This window comes from Arvicola amphibius, chromosome 8, assembly GCF_903992535.2.
Source record: "Arvicola amphibius chromosome 8, mArvAmp1.2, whole genome shotgun sequence".
NCBI lineage: Eukaryota > Metazoa > Chordata > Mammalia > Rodentia > Cricetidae > Arvicola > Arvicola amphibius.
This window is the reverse complement of record NC_052054.1, coordinates 2,124,442-2,147,453: the sequence shown is the minus strand read 5'-3', so window position 1 is coordinate 2,147,453 and position 23,012 is coordinate 2,124,442. Positions and strand designations below refer to the sequence as shown.

At 43.1% G+C, this 23,012-nt stretch overlaps 3 protein-coding genes across 4 annotated transcripts in view; 1 reads left to right on the top strand and 2 right to left on the bottom strand.

Moving 5' to 3' along the window:
- Positions 1–5,219, bottom strand: part of Wdr27 (WD repeat domain 27) — a 90,981-nt gene extending 85,762 nt beyond the window's left edge. Inside the window, exon 1 of the mRNA XM_038338438.1 lies at positions 4,119–5,219. The gene's annotated coding sequence lies outside the window, so the exon portion shown is untranslated. The remainder of the gene's footprint in view (positions 1–4,118) is intronic.
- Positions 4,078–6,944, top strand: C8H6orf120 (chromosome 8 C6orf120 homolog). The gene is made up of 2 exons (XM_038338436.2): positions 4,078–4,471; positions 4,639–6,944. Exon 2 carries the CDS (start codon positions 4,749–4,751, stop codon positions 5,304–5,306), a length of 558 nt encoding a protein of 185 aa, XP_038194364.1. The 5' UTR covers positions 4,078–4,471; positions 4,639–4,748; the 3' UTR covers positions 5,307–6,944.
- Phf10 (PHD finger protein 10) lies at positions 6,041–22,620 on the bottom strand. Of its 2 annotated transcripts, none has more exons than XM_038338434.2 (12): positions 22,490–22,620; positions 20,560–20,666; positions 17,347–17,477; positions 16,660–16,743; positions 15,813–15,946; positions 15,575–15,724; positions 14,885–14,994; positions 13,510–13,663; positions 11,469–11,624; positions 7,618–7,726; positions 7,188–7,376; positions 6,041–6,219 (listed from the first exon to the last, which is right to left on the bottom strand). In XM_038338434.2, exons 1-12 carry the CDS (start codon positions 22,571–22,573, stop codon positions 6,134–6,136), a joined length of 1,494 nt encoding a protein of 497 aa, XP_038194362.1. In that variant the 5' UTR covers positions 22,574–22,620; the 3' UTR covers positions 6,041–6,133. The 2 variants fall into 2 exon arrangements, with proteins under 2 accessions (XP_038194362.1, XP_038194363.1); XM_038338435.2 differs by having other exon boundaries at positions 16,660–16,737.
- Positions 22,621–23,012: the final 392 nt, after the last annotated feature.

The following is a 23,012-nucleotide window of genomic DNA, read 5'->3' as shown; positions in this document are numbered from 1 at the left end:
TTCCTTGGGAATTCCATACAGTTATACAATGTATTTTGATCATATCCAGTCTTTCTCCTTTCTCCTTCAACTCCTCCTGGACTCTCCTACCATCACATGCTCCTCCCATCTTCCTGTCCTCTTCCTTTTTGTTCTTTGAAATAACCCACGAGCATGGGTCTGTGGCTATTCAGCAGGGCATGAGCAACCTCCCAGGGGCCACACCACCAAAGAAAATTGACTCTCCCCTAGAAGCTATCAGTTGCCAATAGTTCTTCATGTAGGGATGAGGTCTCATGTTGGAATTTTGATGAGTCTGACCTTGTAGAAGTCTTGTATTGTCACAAATCTTAGAAGTAAAAACAGAAAGCAAACAAAAATGCTGATTCTGGCATTCAGCATCTGGCATTCCTGAAACTGTTTCCAAGCAGGAGTAAGTATAAATACACCTTAGTACGCTGAGATCTCACAAGAGGGAAAGTGGCTGTCCAGTGTGAAACAGTCATAAGAGACAGCCTTGAATATTAAGGGAAGGGAAGCCCAACTGTGCAGACACATGGCTGTCTTCAAGAGCTGAGTCCAGGTCCGAAGCCCTGTCGTCAATCTGGTACAGCTCACACTGCTGCTGCAACCTCTCTGTGCTGCTGACGCTTGACCTTCTCAGCTGTAGTGCTCTCCTCCCCCTGGGAACCAAGGACCTAACAGCTACACATGCGTGTACTGAAATGTTGGGAACTTTCCATTTCCCTGAGTCTTTGTGAATGTTCTCCAGAAACTGGGGCAAGATAACCCTTAGTTGTTGACTCAGTGACTGACATTCTGACTTAGGCCCTGGGAATGGGGCAAAGTGACCCTCAGATGTTTTCTCTTACCTCATCTGATCTGGCAACCACTCTCCAGCCAATTATTGGTAATAGCCTTTTGAATAAGCCAATCATAATAGTCAAAGAACAACCCCCCACACACACCCTTGCTTCTGTGGCTTTTTCCTTTAAAAATAGACTTACCAGCTATTCAAGGTCTTTCTGGCCTCTCTAATGCTGAAAGACCCTGTCATGACAGAATTAATAAAATCCTCATGCTTTTACATCAGCTGTGGTGTGAGAGATGGTCTCTTGGGGAGACTCCTCCTCCTCTGTGGTTGGACTTTAGGGTCCAACAAACTGATTGGTCTATTAGCTCAGGCTTCTCATTAATAAATTCTTATATCTTACATTAACCCATTATTCTCATCTGTGTTAGCCACATGGCTTGGTATCTTTTCCTGCGAGGAAGTCACATTTTGCTATCTTGCTTCCTCTGCAGCTGGGTCACGACTGACAACTGAGACTTTCTCTTCCCATAACTCTCGTTAAGCCTGAGCTAATATGCCAATCAACTTATGATTAATGTAGGCCTCTGTATGTTTCTTTGGGACTGAATGACAGTGGGACCTGGTGGGACAGAAACTTCTGTCAACAAATGGTGCCCAATGTGGACATCTACCTCCACATAAAGCCTAAGGGAACTTCGGAAGTTATTCTAGACAGAAAAGAATAGTTAGACACAGCTTCTTGATAGCAGCACTTTCTTGGCTGAGCTCTGCTTGCTAGAGGCAAGCGCTCTCATTTAAGAGAGGCTTCCTGACTCAGCTTTAGCTGCAAAACCTTGCAGCTCTTTTAAGAGGTCCTGCCACAAAAAAAAAAAATGATGTTGATGAAAACCTGACTGCATACTTTTTGGTGATGGCAGGGACCTTGAAACACCATAGAGCTGTGGCAATAAACAAGTCTCTGGCAGTACCTCAACCATGAGGCTAGACTCTCAGAAAAATAGCTAAGAAATAGGCTGAATCCAGCTGTCAAAGCCATGACTTTAATCCTAGCCATATTGCTTAGAAAAACTAAAGACTCAAAAAACAGAGTCAAAAAAACTTCTGTCAACAAATGGTGCCCAATGTGGACATTTGTGGTCAAAAAAAGAGAGATATACAGTAAAGATATATCCAAAGATGAAGAAAACCTACTGTATATTTAAAAATATATGAGGGCTTAGGGGGGAAAAGTATAAATTCCTTAAAAGAAAGAGTAGTTTGGTGTGATGGCACACACCTTTAATTCCAACACTTGGGAGGCAGAGGCAGGAGAATCTCTGTGAGTTCAAGGACAACCTGGTATACAGAGTGAATTCCAGGACAGCCAAAGATACACAGAGAAGCCCTGTCTCAAAAAGCCAAAAATTAAAAATAAAAATAAAAGAGTTTATTAAAATAAAGCCAGATAAAGATGAAAATACACAGAGAGTCTGGACACCGTATGTTGTGTTGTCTTTAAATTGTTTGATGACTGAGAAAGGAGAAAAAGCTGTTAAAAGATATCTGATTATAAATGCTGCTGGATTAAGTTTTGACTTTAAAATTTAAGTCAAAAGATATGTTACTTTGGATAAAACCTTCCCCTGTCGTCAGGTACAACCGCATGGCTGTGTGCTAGCCAGGGCCGCAGGGACAAACATGTAGGCATGAGTAACACATTGCACTTCGTAAGCCTCATCTACGTGAGGGTGGTGAAAGTCGGGGGAGGCGTTGGGGCATCAGACAAGGAAGGCTAAGAAAGACCACGTTTATTTTTCTACTGAGATTACAGTGTATGTAAGACCTGGGAAGCAATTCAAGAAATGTGATGATGAGAGACAGACAGAGACAACTTGACTTTAAGGCTAAATCCGTAAACAAGAACAGTCATCTCAGATCTACTAGGAGCTGTCCATAACACAGAAATAAAAACATGTGATGATCCTCTATTGCCCAAGGACCATCACTGTTGAAACTGGTTCGTTCTATCTGCATGTTCTTGAGAAAAAAAATGTTTCCTTCTGATTATATAATATTAGAAATGTTTCTCAGTAGCTACAGTGGTAGAATCATGTCACTTCATTTGTGAGCTCTGAAAACATAATCGGGCAATTCAACAGCAAATGGGCTCCCAGAGAAAACGGCAGCATCACCAAACACCAGAAGCTTTACTCACAACGAAAGACGAAGCTTCTCCACATTAGCTAGAAAAAGAGTTGGTTTCCAACACAGGTTCTCGGCAGACCTAGGTCTTGAGGATGACACTATACCTATTAATTACAGTTAACAGAGGTACAAGAATGTATCAAAATGACACCCGGATATTACTAAGGCTTCAGTTCTTTTATAAATTATTAAATGTGCCCGAAGTTCCTATCTTTATACTTAAGAGTGTTTTGTTTTCTTAATCTAAAAAATAACTAGTACCCTGCTTTTGTTGGCCTACGATCCAAAGTACCATTTTCAAGCCTACAAACTTTTGTGCCACCATAGAATGTTACATAATGTTCTTGTTTGAATGTGCCCCCTACAAAATTTCTATGTTGAACCCTCTCGTCCAAGGTAATGGTCTTAAGGCTCAGAGGGGCGATAGGCGATCTGGTGGTGAGGGTGGTGCCTCCTGGAGCAGCTTTGGTGCACTTGTAAAAGTGTCCCAAGAACTACTTGCCTTTCCAGTACTGAAGCCAACCATTTATAAACTAGGGAGACTCTCCAAACAGTAAATATGGTCTGAAGAAGGGGTGGGGGATGACAAGCAATTGTTTCTGACACTCGGTTAAGTCTCTGGTGTGGGGCTGAAGAGATGGCTCAGAGGTCGAGAGCACTGGCTGCTTTTCCAGAGGTCCTGAGATCAATTCCCAGCAAACACGGTGGCTCACAACCATCTGTGATGAGATCTGGCGCCCTCTTCTGGTGTGTAGGTATACATGTTGACAGAACTATGTATACATAATAAACACACAAAGTCTACAGTGTGTTGTTATATAAACTGGAGCGGACTCAGAAAAAAATCACTTCTTACTAATAGTTATCACGCGGAAATACGAATTTTTCCTTCTGCCATGGTTTAAGACAAATCCAAAAGTACATCTCCGGGTGCTGCCTGCACCCCGTGGGCTACAGGACCCCGGGCTCAGAGCGCGCCCTCTGGCGGCTGCGCAGACTGACCGACGGCTTGGCGCGTGCGCAGTCCGGGCTGGAGCGCATTCCCGCCCCATCCCCGCCCCCACGCGCGGCCCGTCGGAGAGGAGGCTGGGCGGCGCCATTAGGGACGCCCGCCCGCGCGCGTCTCCGTCCTCGGTCGTACCGGAGTGGGCCGTCCCCTCGCAGGAGCCTGTCGCCGGAAGACGTCGCGGACACAGGCGCCAACGCCACACCGCGGCCTCTGGCCGCCTCCCGCGCCGTCTCCGCAGCTGGCCGCTAGCGTCTTCGCATCACTATGGTTACGAAAAAGCGGACCCTTGACGCTAAGCGCCTTTTCTCTACTCTCGCGAGAGCATGGCGTTGCTTCACTTCCGGTCCGTAGGCCTAAGTCCGTTCCCGAAAGTCCTCGCTTCCGGCGTACCACACTTCCGGGCACGGCTTCTCTTCTTCCTGCTGGGGCGAGTTCCAGGTTGAGGCCGGATGCTGCGGGTGCTGCGTGGCCTGCGGGGCGTGGCGGTGAGTCCGGGGTCGGCAACCCCGCTCCTCTCCAGACACCTGTGCTCCCAGGGCCCTGTCCTACCGCCCCTCTCTTCCCGCCCCGCCTCCTCCTCTCCTTTCTGCCGCTCCCTACTCTTTACCCCTTCTCTCCACCTCCTTCCCCACTCTCGGTGCCCGGGACCCAGCTGCACGCATCTTGGTCGCCTGGACGAGCACCCCTGGCCAAGCCTGTCACCCGCGCCTTCCCAGCGCAGCGGCTGCAGATGAGGGAGTCCCCGAGTTGAGTGTCTCGGCAATGGCTACTCCCTGGAGGTGCGCCCTGTTGATGATCCTGGCGTCCCAGGTGGTGACCCTGGTAAAATGCTTGGAAGAGGACGACGTCCCGGAGGAGTGGCTCCTTCTGCACGTGGTCCAAGGCCAGATAGGAGCCGGGAATTACAGCTACTTGCGGTTGAACCACGAGGGTAAAATTATTCTCAAGATGCAGAGCCTCAGAGGGGATGCGGACCTGTACGTGTCCGACACCACTCTGCACCCAAGCTTTGACGACTATGAGCTGCAGTCGGTCACTTGCGGCCAGGATGTGGTCTCTATACCGGCGCACTTCCAGCGCCCGGTGGGGATAGGAATTTATGGACACCCCTCACACCATGAAAGCGACTTTGAGATGAGGGTGTACTCTGACAGAACTGTGGATCAGTACCCATTTGGAGAGGCTGCCTATTCTGCTGACCCCACAGGAGCCAGTCAGAACCAAGCTTATGCTCCAGAGGAGGCAGCCCAAGAGGAGGAATCGGTCCTCTGGACGATATTGATTAGCATTTTGAAATTGGTGCTGGAAATTCTCTTCTGAACCTTTATTTGCACGGAACGATTTGTTTGCCGCGGACCTTGTTACTTGACCTGGTGAAATTCTGGTTACCTTTTCTAGACTAGGATGGAAAAATAAAGCCATACAGATTTGTTACCTCAGTTTACTCCCCAAGCAGGAAAAGCAGCAAGCACAATATTTTATAGATTAAAATTCCTACAAAAGGAGTCTGCTCAATAAAATGTTTAAATACATTTTGGTTAGTCAGGTGAGTAAAAAGATCCCTGCAGTAACAGGCTGTATAAATCAGATTAAACTTTTGTGCTAGTGCAGATGAAATTAAAAGGCTGTAGAATTTATTCTATAGACATTCTAAAGTAAGTCCAGCACTTGGAGCTTTAATGAGGTCCTAAAGCCAGGTCGGGAATGCGATGACAGCCTCTGTGCACAGGAGGGACAGGGTACCTGGTACTCAAGGCATCTGCAAACTGTTGCTGTACCAGCGATGACCGTCCCGGATCCAGTTGGACCAGGTTTTGGGCTGACAGGAGTAACCTTGATACTACCTACGCAGGCCAGGACAGTCATAGCAGACGGTAACTTTGACTCAATAAGTATTTCAAATTAAGTTGATACATTTTTCTGCTGCTCTCCGGAAAAAGACAGCACAAAAGAGATTAAAATCTGGGGAAATGAGCCATTTCTCTTGACTTTCTTTCAAGGGTAGGAGTTGCTAATGATGAAATAAATCAACTTGAAGATGTTTAAGGTCATAGTTAATTTCAAAAAAAGTTCTTTATTGGCATAAAAATGAAAGTGTAAATAAATTGGCACCAAATATCCCAAACATGAGGGTCAAAAACCTATTTTTAGCCCTCTTTGCTGTTTTTTCCCCTTCTGCCCACTTTCCTGGGTGTTGGGGGAGCTCGCTGACAACAGTCACAAATCCAGCGACCTAGGAGAAAAATTGTTAGTTAATATGGAGTGGAATTTTATTTTTATAGGACTGAGTACAAACCGCCTAAACTCATTCCTGAGCTATCTATCCACAGTGATAACTCTCTGGGACTTTTCAGTGGGGGAGGGGGTGCTGAGCTCCTTAAACCAAGGAAGAAAACAAAAACAGCCGCAATCAGTGTAACCAATGCAGTGTAGGATTTTAGTGCATGGAGGGCACAAAACAGTCATCTGTACCTTTAAGATGATACATTGTAATCCTTCCTAAAATTCAGATACCATCATGCTCTTAAACCCTCAGCAGCACATGTCCTAATGTAGAACCGTCAATGAGTCTGCCTTCTATGACCTCTTCTCCACCATCCTCCCTGCTCTCTCCACGGCACTTTAAAGCCAGCACCCCTACCGCACACTTGAGCTGAATCACTACAGAACCTTAAGTGATGATACTCAAGTTGCTTACTTCTAAAGGAATTCCAGGAAACTTACAGAGTACTTACTATACAGTGTTAACTATGCAACTAAGTTCTTAAAATTGCACAATTATCTGTATAATATTTCAATAGAATTACTGTGATTTACTATTTGATTCTGTGTCCATCCTAAAATTATCTGTAATTGTCATGCTGCCTCCTTTAAAGATGTCTTAGTATATAAAGGCATAACAGCCACTTTGTTAAATTTCTAAATAGATGACCTTTAAAAATAAAGCATTGGAACAAACTGGGTGTTACTTTAGCAATTTTAGTAGGAAACACCAGCTCATTCTATCCCCAGACAATACTTCCAGACATAACCCAAGCACTCTATTTCATTTCTTCTTTGTTGCACTAAGGATGGAAGTCAGGCAGCTGTGACATGGACAATAACGACTTGATCATAATTGGAACATTTATGCAGCCTTTAAAAAGTGCTGGGAGATCTTCAACACACAAGATAATGGGCTTTTTTTTTTTTCATCTTTACCTGATGGAATAGCACCAAGTCCCACACAAAAAGTATGATAACCTCTGTCACACACATCACAGAACATCATTTCTTCTTCGTGGTGGGGCTGTCCACATATAATGCATGTCTTACATTCCATACACTGCCATGGGTAGGTCTTAATCATAGAAACAAGCTCCATGGTCATATCCAAGCAAGAAGGGTGGCCTAAATCAAAACCAACATTAATAGCATTTCACAATAAAACTTTTAACTTAATGCATATAAAATATTAGATCCCAAGAATGGCTGTCATGATTACTATCACCATAAACATCAAAGTCAAGGCACAGGACACGCTGGTCCATTTGTTGGTCTTCGGTGGATGCCTGGCTGACAACTATGAACCCTAGTTTCTGAGGCGACACGCAGGGGGAGGTTAGAATCTTAAGGAGACATCTCTACTTACCACTGTTATCACACTGGGAGCAGTGTATAAGTGATTCAGCCTTTCCTTTCTTGTTGGACTCCTTACCCTTCAGACAAATTCCACATAGAGCATTTGGAATGACCTTTGGCTGGAAGGGTAGAAGAGGGCTATAAATTCATGCCAGAAGAACTCACTATGGTTTTAAAAGGGATTCTGTTATTACCTTTACTTTTAGTAATTTGATAATGAGAACCTTATAGCTGGAAATAAGATGGATCAGAACATAAAACCCCCTACCTATGGAAGCCTAGGCTGCACTCCATAAGACAACATAAACGTGTTGTCTGGATATAGCTCTGTGCTCCATATATACAAAGCATCAGCTATATAAAGACCAGGAGGGAAAAATGAAATAGGATGTCAAATGCCACTAATAATTGGTAAAGAAAATCCATGTGCCAAATGACTACATATAAAAGCTATGCCTAAGTTTTAAGCAACTTATATATTCACTTTATTTCAAAGTCTGGTATTTTTCCAGAGATATAAAGCTGAACCTAAAAAAATCTAAATTAAAAAAAAAATATTTTAACATTTTAATTGAAAGATTTCTCATTCATACACTGTTATGCATAAATGTCTTTAGAAATCTGAGTTGTATGCAAACCCTTCTTCCATGTCTAAAAAGTTAGGAGAGCAGCATTCACTGTGACACGTAAGCATAAAAAGTGCTTTCAGACAAGGCAAGTTAGGGTCAAGGAAATATACAAAACATATATGAAAGACATACACATTCTTAGGGCTTTAAACGTGTAGGATAAAGTATAAGGGGTTTCCTAAACCTAAAATGCCAAGGCAAGTTCGGGCTATCTGAGCATCATAAGCCTGACCTCCACATGGTGCTCACTGTACTACATTACAGGTGTGCATCAGTAAATGGTAAAAAGGGAGGGACAAGAATGATAACAGGATAATAGTCTAACAGTCAAATACATTGTTTCTTTTCTAAATTACTGTACCACAGACATCTAAACTCAAATTTTCATAAAGCAGTATCACTTTAAATGCTTCACTGCCACTTGTATATCTTGTCAGACCTAAATAATTTGTTTTTACTTTTATTATTTTCTTGGCAAAAGATGACAGAGGCATTCAAAAACAATTTTTGGCTTATTTATTTTTTAAAAAGTCAACCTTATACATAAATATGATAAAACAATAACTAAACAATCACAAATGTCTCTACAAAATAATAAATACCATGGAGTTAAACACACACATAAAGCGTCCCCGTGGCTGCGCTCCATCTCCTCTGTGTCCTACACCCTGCTCTCCAGCACTGATGTCCCCGTGACTGCGCTCCATCTCCTCTGTGTCTCCCCTACCCCTGCTCTCCCAGCACCGGCAGCAGTCAGTCACGCTGCTTTTCCTGTTCATCCTAAGTACCTGGTTTCACTGCGTCCAGGAGTTCAGTTCTAATACTGCATCTTAACTGCCATCATATGCAGCAGAACTTTCAACAACCCGTACTAAATGTAAAAGATAAACTTACTGAGTACTGAGTTCAGTTAGACACTGACGTAGTTAAGTATTCTGATTTCTTTCACTAAAGTCAGGGAAGAAACTACACAATATTCAATTGTGAAAAAAGAATTCCTCATAGGAGACTCTTTACAAAGCAACTCAAAAAGAATAAAACACAAATCTAGTTATTCACATTCTAGAGCAATTCAAGTTCTACAGTCACTAAAATACATGTAATGCCTACAACAAGAGAGACACTAAGAAAATTCAGGGTTTACCTTTAAAATTATACATAATGTTTTGTTAAACCATTTAAAAAAAATTTTCTTACCCAATAATCTTCATCTTGTTGAAAAGAAAAATATGGGAAAAGACAAAGAATGGGAGCGGGGAAGAAGGATGAAGAAAGAAGGTGACGACGGAGGGAGGAGGGACAGCAGCCGAAGAGGGAGAGGACAGCACTGCAGGGTTGTCTAAGATGGCAGAGAGCCTGCGTCCAGGCCTCTCCGACAGTCTAAGGAGAGCACTGGGGGGAGAGGGAAGACCATGGGGGAGACCCTCTGCCTCGTATGAGACCCTCTGATCTCTTTCAACAACTGCAACAACCTTTTAGTTTTCTTCAGCCGACAGCCCTCAGCATCTCAAATAAAAGGCTCATGTATACTTACTTCTCTTGTTGAAAATAACAAAATAAGTTGAAACTTTCATGGTAGCACTAACATAGTATAGATTTTAATTATGTGTGTGTAGGCCTGAAGCCTAACAATTACACTTTAATTTCAGGTTAATGTAACCTAAGTAATACTGTCCTACAAGTTAAGGGCAAGCACTAGTCCATCTTAGTAAATCACATACATGATCATGTGTGTTTGTGTGTATCTATGTCTGAGTGTCAGCTTGAAGTACCCTAATATTTAGGCACATCTTGGCTCATTAATACTTTTCATAGAGAGGTTAACTTTTAATAATCATGTTCACATTAATATATAATATCTATATATTGACTGTTCCTATCTTTGAAATACCTGAAACATTTTTAGTTACTAAAAATGTTTACAGATTATAAAATGTTTATTTTGCATATGCAGCTCCCTTGAGTACTATTAACTAAGATTAATCTATATGATTCATTCACTAGATCAGTGATGATATGGATAGTTCTTCATTGGTAGCCTGTATTATATGTCTATTTCAATATTGTCTATTTTATAATGCATGATGAAACAGCTTCCTCAGCCCTGGGCAGCTGCCACTCCCACTGGCATCTGTAAGACAGTGACACATACTGGCTCCTGCAGGCTGTTTCTAAAATGTAATGTAATCTTTGGAGTTTGTTTGGTTTCAATTATTAAGCAGTAACTGAAATCTTTAGTTTACAAAGCGTAGATAAGCTATACATGTATAAAAAAAAAACAATCTGCTGGCCATACACAATAGCATGTGGCTTTAAGTGGATCATACATGGGCATTTCTAATAGCTTATGGAACATTATACTTAACTAATGTACTGTCAGAAAGTGTTCCAGTGAGGCTGAGGAAAATGGCTCACTTCTGCTTTTTTTCCGTGCCACATGCTATGGTTACAATGCTGACACACGTACAGTCCAGCACACCCAGGACCAGAACTGTATGCTGTGCATCACCATCCACATCACACAGCTGACCGACCACTAAGTCCATCCCTCCTACACTCACACCCTCTGCACCACTACAGCTGCTCCCCTCACCCAACCTTCTGAAGGAGAGGTAGACAGAAAAGAAACACTAAAAACACTAGAGCTTCTGATCCTCCAGGACCTTACTCAGAATAATCAGATCCACAAACTAGACTTTAGTCCTTGTCGACCACGGTACCCCAGCTATCTGCCAGAGGTTCCACAAAAGCATGATGTAAGTAACAGGCTTCACGGTTGTCTATACCAAACTTGGCAGAATTTGGCAACTGGACCAACAGTCCTTAGAGAAAGCCCAGGTCTTCTCGGTGAAGGCACTACAGACACACCACTTGAGGGGGTGGCTCCACTCCTACGTCACAGCTCACAGCTTAGCTTCACCAACTGCTCAGATATTTAACATTCTAGACACTTATGTCCTGTTCTCAAAAAAAAAAAAAAATCAAGTTCTACCTTGAAACAATGTTTTAAAAACTCCTATTCACCTGGCTATTACTTAAAAGGGGATGAAGACCTATAATTTGTTTATATACAGGAAACAGAAGCCATACCATGACCGAAAGTGACAAGAAAGCCACCAGGGAAGGAAAGCAGTGGGCAGGTGCACAGCACAGGAACGGAGTGAGCTCAGCGAGCTCAGCTCCTCAGTCAGAGCTAACGCAAGAGGCTGAGTCAGGGGCTTTTTTCTTCTACCTTGTACCCAGGAACTGACTTGGACAGTACAGAGCGTTTGGAGCCATCTTTTCTTGGCGTGGCCACTTTGTCTTTTGATTTCGGTCTTCCCTGGAAGGTGTCCTCCTGGCTGTCAGGGGGGCTGTCCCCTTCAGACACATTGCCTGAGGAGCTGTCCTGTAGCAAAACAAGTAAAAGCAAAGGTTCCTTGGAATTAAGACCAAGTTGAGTCTCAGGTTTTGTTTTGTTTGTTTCAAAACAGGGTTTCACTGTGTAGTCCTGGCTGTCCTGGTACTCACTCTGAAGACCAGGCTGGCCTCGAATCCCATCTCGCCTCCTGTGCCGGATGGGATTAAAGGCGTGGGCCACCATCACCCACCAAGTCTCAATTGTTTAAATGACAGAAAACATTTTTGGAAGTTTTAAAAAGTTTTATCCAATGAAAAATATAAAGATAGTTCTAAGAAATTTATTTCTAATAGAGTTTTTAAAAGGCCACGTTATTTCTATTAGCAAGTATCCTAGTCAACTATGTTTTCTGATTTAAGTCAACAAAAATGGAATTACTGACTTCAACTACTATATTATACAGCTTCAATATTTTTCATGCCACAGGATGCACTGTGTATTTATATTTATAAAATACTTATTTCTCCTCTGAGTGACAGAAGTCACTATGAAAGTCCTTCAAATACATAACCATGTTCACCCTGTAAAGATGCAAGGCCATGTCCCTACCTACAATAGTATAACATATTTTATTTGTTCAAAGGATAAGACCTCAGTATCAGTTCATTTAGTTCATTTTACAATTTAAAGTTTTATACCAACTTTATATTCACATATAAATGTGAAAACTGAAGGGAAAAATGAAGCTGCCGTAACCACCTGATAAACGCCCGCCATGACTGAGCACATGTGCACTTACGTCTTGCAGAAGCCCGGGCTCTCATGCATACCCTGTGGATCATACTGCATGCGTGTGCACATGACCAATGTGTACACACAATCACAGACTGTATGCACGTGGATCACGTATGTGCTAATGTGCTTTGTCTTGTTGGTAAAGTACTACATGCATTTTCTCATATTCTTTGAACTGCATTTCTTTTGTGTAAATGTATCACCACTGTAGATTAAAAATTTATTTCTAATTTCTATAACACTAAAATCAACTCTTACATTCCTCAGAACGGTGTGATAAAACTGGGTTTGTCATTCCTAACTTCCACAGTTCCTTTCCGGTACAGGACTTGGATAAGACCTTGTTTCACGTAATACAGAGTATTAAGTATGTGTCAGAAGCTGTTGTAGACAAAGAAACACAATGCTGGTTGGAGAGATGGCTCAGAGGTTAAGAGCATTGCCTGCTCTTTTGGCTCACAACCATCTGTAATGGAGTCTGGTGCCCTCTTCTGGTCTAAAGGCATACACACAGACAGAATATTGTATACATAATAGATAGATAGATAGATAGATAGATAGATAGATAGATAGATAGATGATAGGCAGATAAATAGATAAATAGATAAATAAATAAATAGAAACACAATGCTCAATGATGGCACATATTGTGTTGGTTACTATGTGGATAGAGTCACAGCCCTAACCTGCCTCAGAGCAAATTTCTGCTTTTCTCCTGTTAAGTATTTTGCATTAAAAAGGCATGAAGAAAAACAAAATACTCAATACAACATATCAGTAAGCTAACGTTTTCCTAGGAAGCTTCAGTAAGCAAAGGAGCAATGTGCTGGCCCAGCCCAAGAAACACACATTTCTCTACAGTAGAAGATCAGAATATTTTGTTCAGTATTTTAATCTACATAAGCAGCAAGATGGATATAAGAAAATTAACGTTCTATAAAACTGCCTACCTTGCTCAAAATAGGTTTTCAATACAAAACATGCCTAAAAGAGCAATGCACAACCTGCTTACGTCAGCAGAGAGTAAAAACTCATGGTGAAAATGTAGAAATGCACGCACTTGTCCTGCTCAAACAGTATGGTAAGAGTTCACCTAACACTCAGGGGCACAGTCTCCTGCCAAGGTGCACAGTCCTACCGAGGTGCCTTTATTTTTCCGCTTCTCATCCCCTCGACCATCTTCACCATCATCTGAATCACCGTCACTATCGAGTGCCGGGAGCTCTGGGTCCAGGGGCGGCTCATACAGGGCTGTGTTTAATGGCAAGTACCGGAGCTCATCTGGTGAGTACCTAAATTCAGAAAGATCGCTTTCATTCTTCCTTTAATGTTAAATAAGAAAAAAAACAAAAATAAAAAAACAAAACACCACCCTTTAAGCTGTGAAATTATCCTTAAGCTTCTCACTTACAAATACCTGACAAAAGTGCAGAGGGAGAATTTTTTTCATTTTGGTTATCAGGTGGGGATAAGTAATAAATTGTAGAAATCTACACATTTTTTTTCCCGACCAATCATGCAGTTGATCCTATCTAAACGTACTGTCTTTCCCTTTACCCTCAAAACAAGAAAAAGTAATAAATAAATGAATAATGTCTAACATGTCAACAGAAAGGAGTGACCCAGGCAGCCCCGTCAGCACATGAAGGCCTGGGCCGGGCCACCTCATGGTCGTGGTCACACACCCTGCCCGAGCTGTGCCAGTGTCTGCTCTGCACACTCAGGAGCATCTCCCTCACGAGACTGACGGGATGACCAAACAATTCCATCAAGTGCACAGCATTTACAGGTCTCCTAGTCTAGTAGCACACAGCCCTCCTGGCCTCAAGAGAGCTAGCTATTTCACCACGACAGAACCAAGAGAGTTGCAGAATACCACCAGATTTTTATTAACTTCCAGATTAAAAAGGAAAAAAAATTCAGTTAAAATTTTGCAGTTTAGACTATGGAATGGCAAGTGCAGTCCATGCTCTGCTGGAACAAAGCAGAGGTCTTTAAACTCTGTTATGTTTAGGATGGAAACAGGAAACCAGTGTGCTTAGAGGAGGCGTGCCGGAAACAGGAAACCAGTGTGCTTAGAGGAGGCGTGCCCATGTCTGCCCTGCCCTCGCTCAGCTCCTCCTATGTCGTCTTGTTCTGTGCAGTCACAACACCCAACTCTGCCCCGCATTTTGTGAGCACCACTTAAGAGAAGACTGGAGAGGAATCTGAAGCTGAACCTACCTGAAACTCTGATTTCAAAAGCTTCCTAATAATACCAAACTACGGGGCTACATGCCATACTCTGAGCACCAAGGAGCTACAGGACCTCAGGTCCTTTTGTCTGTGACAGATCCAGTCAGGGCAGGAAGAGCCATGGGCACTCCAGACTTCATCCGCGGGCCTTCCATTTCAGACAGAATGGTGTTCTTCACACAGAACCCAAGATAAATGCAGACACAAATCCTACACATTTTGGTGCCACTGATAATTAGGAGGCTCTGAAACCAAATGTAATTGAAAGTACTGAATACCTCTTATAATACTCCTGGAACTGTCCGGGGATGAGCGCCACTGGGTAAGAGCTGACCTTTGTTCGGTCTGTGGGCAGCACTTTGTACTTTCCTTGAGGCACTTGAATAACCTGTGTTAACATCAAGAAACATGAAAACTGATCCCAACCTGGGAGCCATGTGTTCACTACATCTATGTCCCCATCCCACATTCGAGCTAGCATTTAAGTGACACCTAACAGCCACCTCAGGGACGGCTGGGCTTTCTGGCTGTCAAGCACCAGGCACAGACTCTGAGGGACAGTGCTATGCCTGGCTCATCACACTCTTTCACAGAGTTGGAAACCTCTCTGTAACTCAACTGCTCATTCCATGAATTGTGGGGATACTGATCTAACGTCACAGGGCTCCCATCAAAATCAGAGACAAGCACAGCACGCTGCTCTTACCACTCTTAGGACACAGGAATTATAATACATATAGCTACTGTTAGTCTTGCTCAGAAAATTCTCAATCTTAAAGCAAAGAGATTTAAGGAAAGAGGGCAAACAGCATTACTAAATGCATCATTAAAAATGGTGTCTTAACTTCTGTGAGAAAAGAAACACAGCTAGCACCATAATAATAAATGATAATAATCATAAAGAAGCGAAGACCACTCTACAGTAACAACCAAAGAGCCCCAGGTGCGACTGAACTGGGTCACCCTACATGCGTCTGTAAGTCAAAATACGCTCTTCTCTCTTCCATGCGTTCCCGGTTTAAGTTGCTGTTGAATTCAGCTGCTTTCTTGGCAGCTTTCTTAATGTACTCAGGCACTTTGCTGGCTTCGACTTTCTGAGTATTCTGTTGCTGCATTTGCTGAAAGAAAAACAGTTAGAATCATAATTTTATAAAAATATTGTTTCCCCACCCCCTAAAACAGATGTCAGTGACTTGAATCACTTACAGAATACTCTTTATAATGGTCTGTAATTCTCTGACGCTCCTTTTCTTGTAGAATAACAGAATACTCAGCATGCTTAGCTGGATATTCTTTAATCATTAAATCAATCACTTCATCACTGCGCAATGCTGTTAAACCTATTTTAGAACACCCCCCAAAAAGTAAAGAAAACCTTTTAAGGACAAGTCGACACAGGTACTGTTTCAAAACTAGTTTCTCTTTCAAACTATTCTACATTAAAAAAAAAATACAATAATCAGAGAAAAATTACTCTATATAAAGTCAAGCAATCAAAACTAAAGGTTACCTTGTAAAGACAAAGAAATCAATTGGGTTTCTTTTAAATTTTATGTAAATTATAAGAATATACTTAGAAATAATTTTGAAATAATGATATATTATAATGTGTAAAAATGGTATAACTCACTAATACAAGAATATATAAAATAATTACTTCTCAATATATACTTCCTAGTGTCCAGATCTGTATCAGAAACACAATCAATCACCCTCGCCAGCCCACACAGCTGTGCGACTTTCACAACGTGCAGCGCCAGTTTCTGCCCACTGCTGTGATGAATTTAATACTGAAAATTTAACAAGATTCATCTTTTAAAAAGTAAGGATCTACGGGTTCAACCCCCAGCTCTACTGAAAGATAAAGATCTACACTTAGATACACACGTAAGTTTTATCCATGTCCTTTACATTTTAACAATAATTTAAAATGAACTCAACAACTTAGCATTTAAATCATCTATTTTGTTAACTTTGCAAACACTTTAGGTCACGTGACAGTTATTCAGCGTCAGCTTCGATGCCCAGCACAAAGGACACACCAGCTGATTACCTAGTGTACACTGTGTCTCCGTAATGACGTTTAACTCTCTCAGGTAGAGTTTCTCCTTGTGAGATAAATCTCGTCGCTCTAAATCTCCAAAATCAGAACAAAAGGAGTGTTAAACTAAAACTATACATCTGAAAACTTTTAAAAATTTAAAAAACTATTTTAAAATACATTTCTTACTGCATATTCTAAGTATCATTAATATTGAGGTAACCACACCAAAAAATTCTTATAAATTTTTTGTTTATAAATAAATTTTTTGTTTATAAATTTGTTTAGAAATAAACATTGGAAAACTAAAGCTAGAATAATCCCAAGTAAAGTATGCGAGACTGCATTAGGGCATTTAATCATGCATGTCTCCCTACACTCCAGGTTTGGCTTAGTGCTAACTATCCTTGAGGTCACAACAGTAACAATCAAAAACCTTGGCTATAAAGTGATTTTTTTTTTTCCAAAATTAACCTCAAGTATTTAGGTATGGTGGCACATACCCCTAATCTCAGTACTTATTCTGCCCTTAACTTGGTGGTACTAAATACATACTAACTATAGAGTCTGAGCTGCTGAGTGGTATGTAAATACTTGCTTTTTAAGTATATAAAATAGAAATCATACTCAAGACTGGAATGAACGCCCTGTCTTGTCAGAAGTCAGATGTCCCCGTCATACACAGCAAGCCTGAAGTACCTGGATATTTCCGCTTGAAGGAGGTCACACCCAGATATTCGCTGACTTGCTCCTGAAGCATATAGTACTCTCCTGTCTCATCGGGTGGCCATTTGTACTCTATTAGGTTCTCTGCTGGGTAGTAACTAAAGCTGAGACATAAACACATATTATGCCTTACGTGTGGCATTTACTATATTTTAATCATATTTATAATTCAAATTATTTTCAAAACAATTTGAAAAATTGAAATTTATTTTTATTACTGCTATATTTATCAAGAAAATTACAAAATTATTAAAAATGATACAAAACTTCACATAAAAAAGTTCACTGAAAGTGGCAATTGCAGAAGACGAGGTCCAGTTCCCAGTTGCACGTCAGGCAGCTCACAGTCACCTAGGACTCCAACTCCAGGAGATCTATGTGATCTTCTGGTCTCTGCAGGTACACACACATGCATGCACACATAAAGACACATCAATAAGAACACAGACTCCTAACACACGTGCATGCACACATCAAGAATGACACAAGACTCCTAACACATGTGCATGCACACATCAATAAGAACACAAGACTCCTAACACATGTGCATGCACACATAAAGGCACAACAATAAGAACACAAGATCCCTAACACATGTGCATGTACACATAAAGGTACATCAATAAGGACACAAAACTCCTAACACGTATGCATGCACACATAAAGGCACATCAATAAGAACACAAGACTCCTAAAACATATGCATGCACACATCAATAAGAACACAAGACCCCTAACACATGTGCATGCACACATAAAGGCACATCAATAAGGACACAAGACTCCTAACACATGTGCATGCACACATAAAGGCACATCAATAAGGACACAAGACCCCTAACACATGTGCATGCACACATCAATAAGAACACAAGACTCCTAACACATGTGCATGCACACATAAAGGCGCATCAATAAGGACACAAAACTCCTAACACATGTCCATGCACACATCAATAAGAACACAAGACTCTTAACACATGTGCATGCACACATAAACGCACATCATTAAGGACACAAAACTCCTAACACATGTGCATGCACACATGAATAAGGACACAAGACTCCTAACCTCCAGGCTTCTTCTAGAGACCAAAGCATGGCAGCAACACCTCTCCAGTCTTTTTAATATTCACCACAATTACTTCATGCATATCAGGTACAACTTAGAAACTTCTGATCCCTGTCTATTGCTGAATAAGTCACAAACAACTGAGAAAACAGAATCCCAAGGACCTCTTTCTCAGTGAACTGAACAATAAGCTATAATTCCTTTCTTATGCTCTACAAACCCAGAAGCAAAAACTAGACCTCTTTTGGAAGTTCCAGTTCACTGAATAAAACTGCGATCCTGAATCTCGAAGGGCACAGTGACTGCCCTCCATCTGGATCCCCAACTTCTATACTAGAGTCAGGAGTGCAATAGTGCAACAGTGTTTTGTTGCGTTTGTTCTTGTTTCTAAGATTTGTTTATTATATAAAGTCTTCTGTCTCCATTTATGCCTGCAGGCCAGAAGAGGTCACCATATCTCCTTACAGATGGTTGTGAGCCACCATGTGGGTGCTGGGAATGGAACTCGGGTCCTCTGGAAGAGGAGCCAGTGCTCTTGACCACTGAGCCATCTCTCCAGCTCCTGCATTTATTCTTTTAAAAAAACAGCTTTCCATTTCTTTTTTGCTGTTATGGAACTTCTCTATGTACTCTGCTTTTATCAGCTATATGGCTTGTAAGTTTTCTAGCATTCTATGCCTCTTTTCCCCCTACAGTTGACAATGTCTATTTCCCTTTTTAGATTTTGATGCTAAGTTGTCTGTTATGTAACTTTTGTTTTTATCATTATCTCTAATATCTATTGCTAACTCAGAGTTTTCTAGGCAGTTTTTATATTTAGGAATTTGATTCATTCTGAGCTACTTTTTGCATGTGAATATGACAGGAGATGAGGTTCCTTTCTATAACTATTTAGTGTTTATATTGTTTCCTAGCACCAGGTTTGGGAACAGTGTCTCATGGTGCATGCATGCCTTTAATCTCCGCATTCTGAGTTTGAGGCCAGCCTCATCTACATAGTGAGTTCCAGGACAGCCAGAGCTACCTAGTAAGACACTGTCTTGAAAAAAAAAAAAAAAAGAAAAGAAAAGAAAAAAAAAGGAAATGGACAAAGAAGGAAAACAGATGTTTCTCCAAAAATACAAATCAAATAATCAAAAAGCACCTAAGAAGATATCCAACAAATATCCTAGCCATAACATAGATATAACATCAAACAAGCAGAAACCACAAATAATGTTGCAAGGTTCTGAAGAAATCAGAAGATTTGTGTATTAGTGGGAATACAGAATGGAGCAGCTGCTGTGGGAATGTTTGGTGGATCCTCAAAAATACAGAATTACCACATGATACAACTTCCTACTACTAGCTAGACACCAAGGTGTTGAAAACAGATTCTGAATGCCACTGTGCACACTGATTACCCCAGCCTATGGTGAATAAACAAAATGTGGTGATAAACATAAGGGAATATCGTTCAGACTTAAGGACTCTCTGACATCAACTCCAACACTGATGACCCGTGAAGACATCATGCTAAAGATAAGCCAGATACCACAGGGCAAGTACTGTATGGCTCACTCTTGGGAGCAGGAAGCTAGAGGGGAGAACAGGAGGTACAGAGGGTGGCGCTGTCTGAATTCCTGGAGTCTTAGAGAGGGATGACCATGCGTGCGGCTGCACAATGTTGTGAATAAAATCAACACCACTGAGCTATGCACCTGAACAATGCTACAATGCTGAGTGTCAGGGACGAATTTACCCTAACTTTTTAAACAGCTCTCAGAAACAAGATCCACTTCGGTGTTATATGACCGAATCTTTTCCTTAAGATTTGGAGCTTCTTATTTTTTGCTTTGTGTGTATGTATGTGTGTGTATGTATGTGTATGTGTGTGTGAGTGTGTGTGTATATGTGTATATGACTGTGTGTGTGTGCGCGCGCGCACGCGTGCACACACATGCACATTCATCTGTTCAGGCCAGAATGAGATATCAGATCCTCTGGAGCCCACAGGCCACTGTGAGCAGCCATGTGGGCACCAGTAAACAAACTCTAGCCCTCTGAAAGGGCATCGAGCACCCCTAACTGCTGAACCATCTCTGCTCCTGCTGCCGGGGTGGCGAGGGCAGTACCTGAGATCCTGACTGGAAGTCTCACAGCTTCTGGAGCTGTCTCCTGAGCCCATTCGCCTCCTTTTAGATGGATGGGTCCCATCATTTGAATTATCTTCATTATCATCCTGTACATTGAAACAAGTTAAAAAATAATTAATAGAAAATAAAAGAACTAGTTAAAAAACAAATGATTATGTATCTTTTCAGTTCTCCTAAGACTCAATAAGAGAAAGCATATTTCTAACTAGTGTCTTTAGAAAACTTAATTTCCTACAATAATTAAAAGGACAAAGACTTTGTTGTAAGCAAGAAATGGAATAAAACTAAAAGCTGACCTTCAATTCAAACAAAATAAAAATTTCAACTACAATTTTCAAAATATATTCTGCTTTCACTTTCTTACCAACTAGGTGGGTGTACACTGCTCTAAAATGAAAGCAAGCCTTCCTATTTGAGCTGGGAAAAAACATGTATCAACAAATTCTACAGCATCCTCCGACTTACAACTGATCCACAGGAGGATATTCTAACTAGCTACTTTGGATACACAGGACTGAACACGGGCTACCAAGTCTAACTCCCATCCATCTAAAAGGAGGCCAATGGGCTCCAGAGACGGCTGGAGAGGTTATGAGACATCAAGATCTCAGGTACAGCTACCGAGGTTCGGCCTGCCTGTGCTGGAATTCTCTTTCTTACACTGTGGAAATTCAGCACATTGTGATACACTCATCCATGATATATCTTGTTCGGCAATTTCATTAAGGAGATGAGTAATCAAATGGTTTTAAAACAATTTATTTACATATTACTTGAGGCTTAAAGTCCTATTTTTCTTAAGGTAATGTAGCTCATAACATTGCTACTCTTACTATATATTAAATAAAAACCCGTGAGAGAGAATAAAGAAGCAGCACAGGTCACCATGCCACGGTGGGCTGTCTAGAGTCTTACTGGTAACTGCCCTTCACCAGCTGTGTGGTCATGCTTGCTGCGAGCTTCTCCTTGTCTGCAAAGTTAGGTGGCTGATGCAAGGATCAAGATTAGGTACAACGTGGACAGCGCCATGAGCAGGGTCAGCACATAGCTGTCTGATATATAGTAGCGTTATGATTACTGGTCAGTCTTTACATTTCGTCTTAGAACCTAGGAACTTACTAAAATTATTTTCCAAATAGAGGAACATAGAAATAATTTTCCTTTTCAGTCATCAAAACTGAAGTCAATAAAAAAAAAAACTGACTATTCCCCTTAGGACTAACAATCAAGTAGAGTTGGGAAAGAATATTTTTTCTTAAAATTTGTCTTTTTATAATATTCGTATTTCATACTTTAGACAGTTCATTTTAAGCAGTGGAGTACCTATTTTATGTGTGACCATTTTAAGCACACTTTTTATGTGCCAACAATTTCCTTTAGTTAAAAACAACGATTCGTTTCAAAAGAACCCAAAACGGAAGTTGACACTGAGAAGTTTAGAAGCAAAAGGTGGGAACTGCGAGGTCTACTTTCGTTACGGGTCCTCTCAGCTGCACGACCGAGGCTCGGGCCGGGCTACCTAAGAGGGGCACCGACAAGCAGCCGGGGGCCCCGCGGGAAGGGACGGGGCACGTGGCTCCGGCCCCGGACGCAGGTCCACGCCACCGCGGCTGGCAAGATCCGCCACCTCGGGACACCGAGCACGGATCCCGCTCCGCGTCGTCGGGACCCAGCTCCGCGAAGGCCGCAACTTTTCGGAGTGTCCCAGGCTGCGGGCGGGCGAGCCGCCCGGGCGCCCCGGCTTCGCCACAATCCCCGTCTTCTCCGGCCCCCGCTATTCCCGGACAACTTCCCACCCCGCCGGCCGCCCGTAGGTCCGCCGCACTTGTTGCTCCCCGACCCTCCGCTCCCCAGCCAGGCCCGGCCCAGCCCGGCCCACCGCCGCCGTTGGGCAGCGCGCTCCGCTCACCTTCGGGGACTGCGTTCCGGGGGAGGCCGGGTCGCTGTCGCACCGCCGCGGGGACAGCGCCGCCCCGGGCCCGGCCGCTGCCATCAGCCCCAGCGCCCCGCGCCGCCGCCGGCGCCGCCGCCGTCGCTTAGTCCCGGCCGCCGCCGCTGCCGCCGCCGCCGCCGCCGCCGTCGCGCGGGCCGCCCGGCGCCCCGGCCCCGCCCCCTCCGCCCGCCCGCCCGGGGGCCGGCCCCTGCCGCCGCGCGCCCCGCGGCCCGCCAGCGCCACCGCCATGGCCGCCAGCGCGCCGCCCGCCGAGCCCCGCACGCCGCTCACGTCAGCCGGCCGCAGCTGCGTGTCCGCCGGGCTCCGTCGGCCTCCGCCGAGCCCGCCGCCCGGCCGCCCTCGCCCGGCGCGCCGCGCCCGGCCCGAGCCCCGCTGGCCCGCCGCTGCCCCGGCCCCGGCCCCGCCCGGCTTCCCGGCAGCCCGGCGAGCTCACGGCCGCCCCTGCCCTGCGCCCCCGGCCCGGCCCTCCGCGTCAGCC

Bases quoted from the DNA above. Each gene is read 5' to 3' on its own strand.
- Phf10 (XM_038338434.2), bottom strand. From the start codon at position 22,573: ATGGCAGCGGCCGGGCCCGGGGCGGCGCTGTCCCCGCGGCGGTGCGAC. The intron at 7,727-11,468 runs GTAGAAGAAAAA...CTACCCTTCCAG, and splicing joins AGTCAGTTCCTGGGTACAAG to CCAAAGGTCATTCCAAATGC. The intron at 6,220-7,187 runs GTAAAGATGAAA...TTTTTCTCCTAG, and splicing joins ACTTGGTGCTATTCCATCAG to GTCGCTGGATTTGTGACTGT.
- C8H6orf120 (XM_038338436.2), top strand. From the start codon at position 4,749: ATGGCTACTCCCTGGAGGTGCGCCCTGTTGATGATCCTGGCGTCCCAG.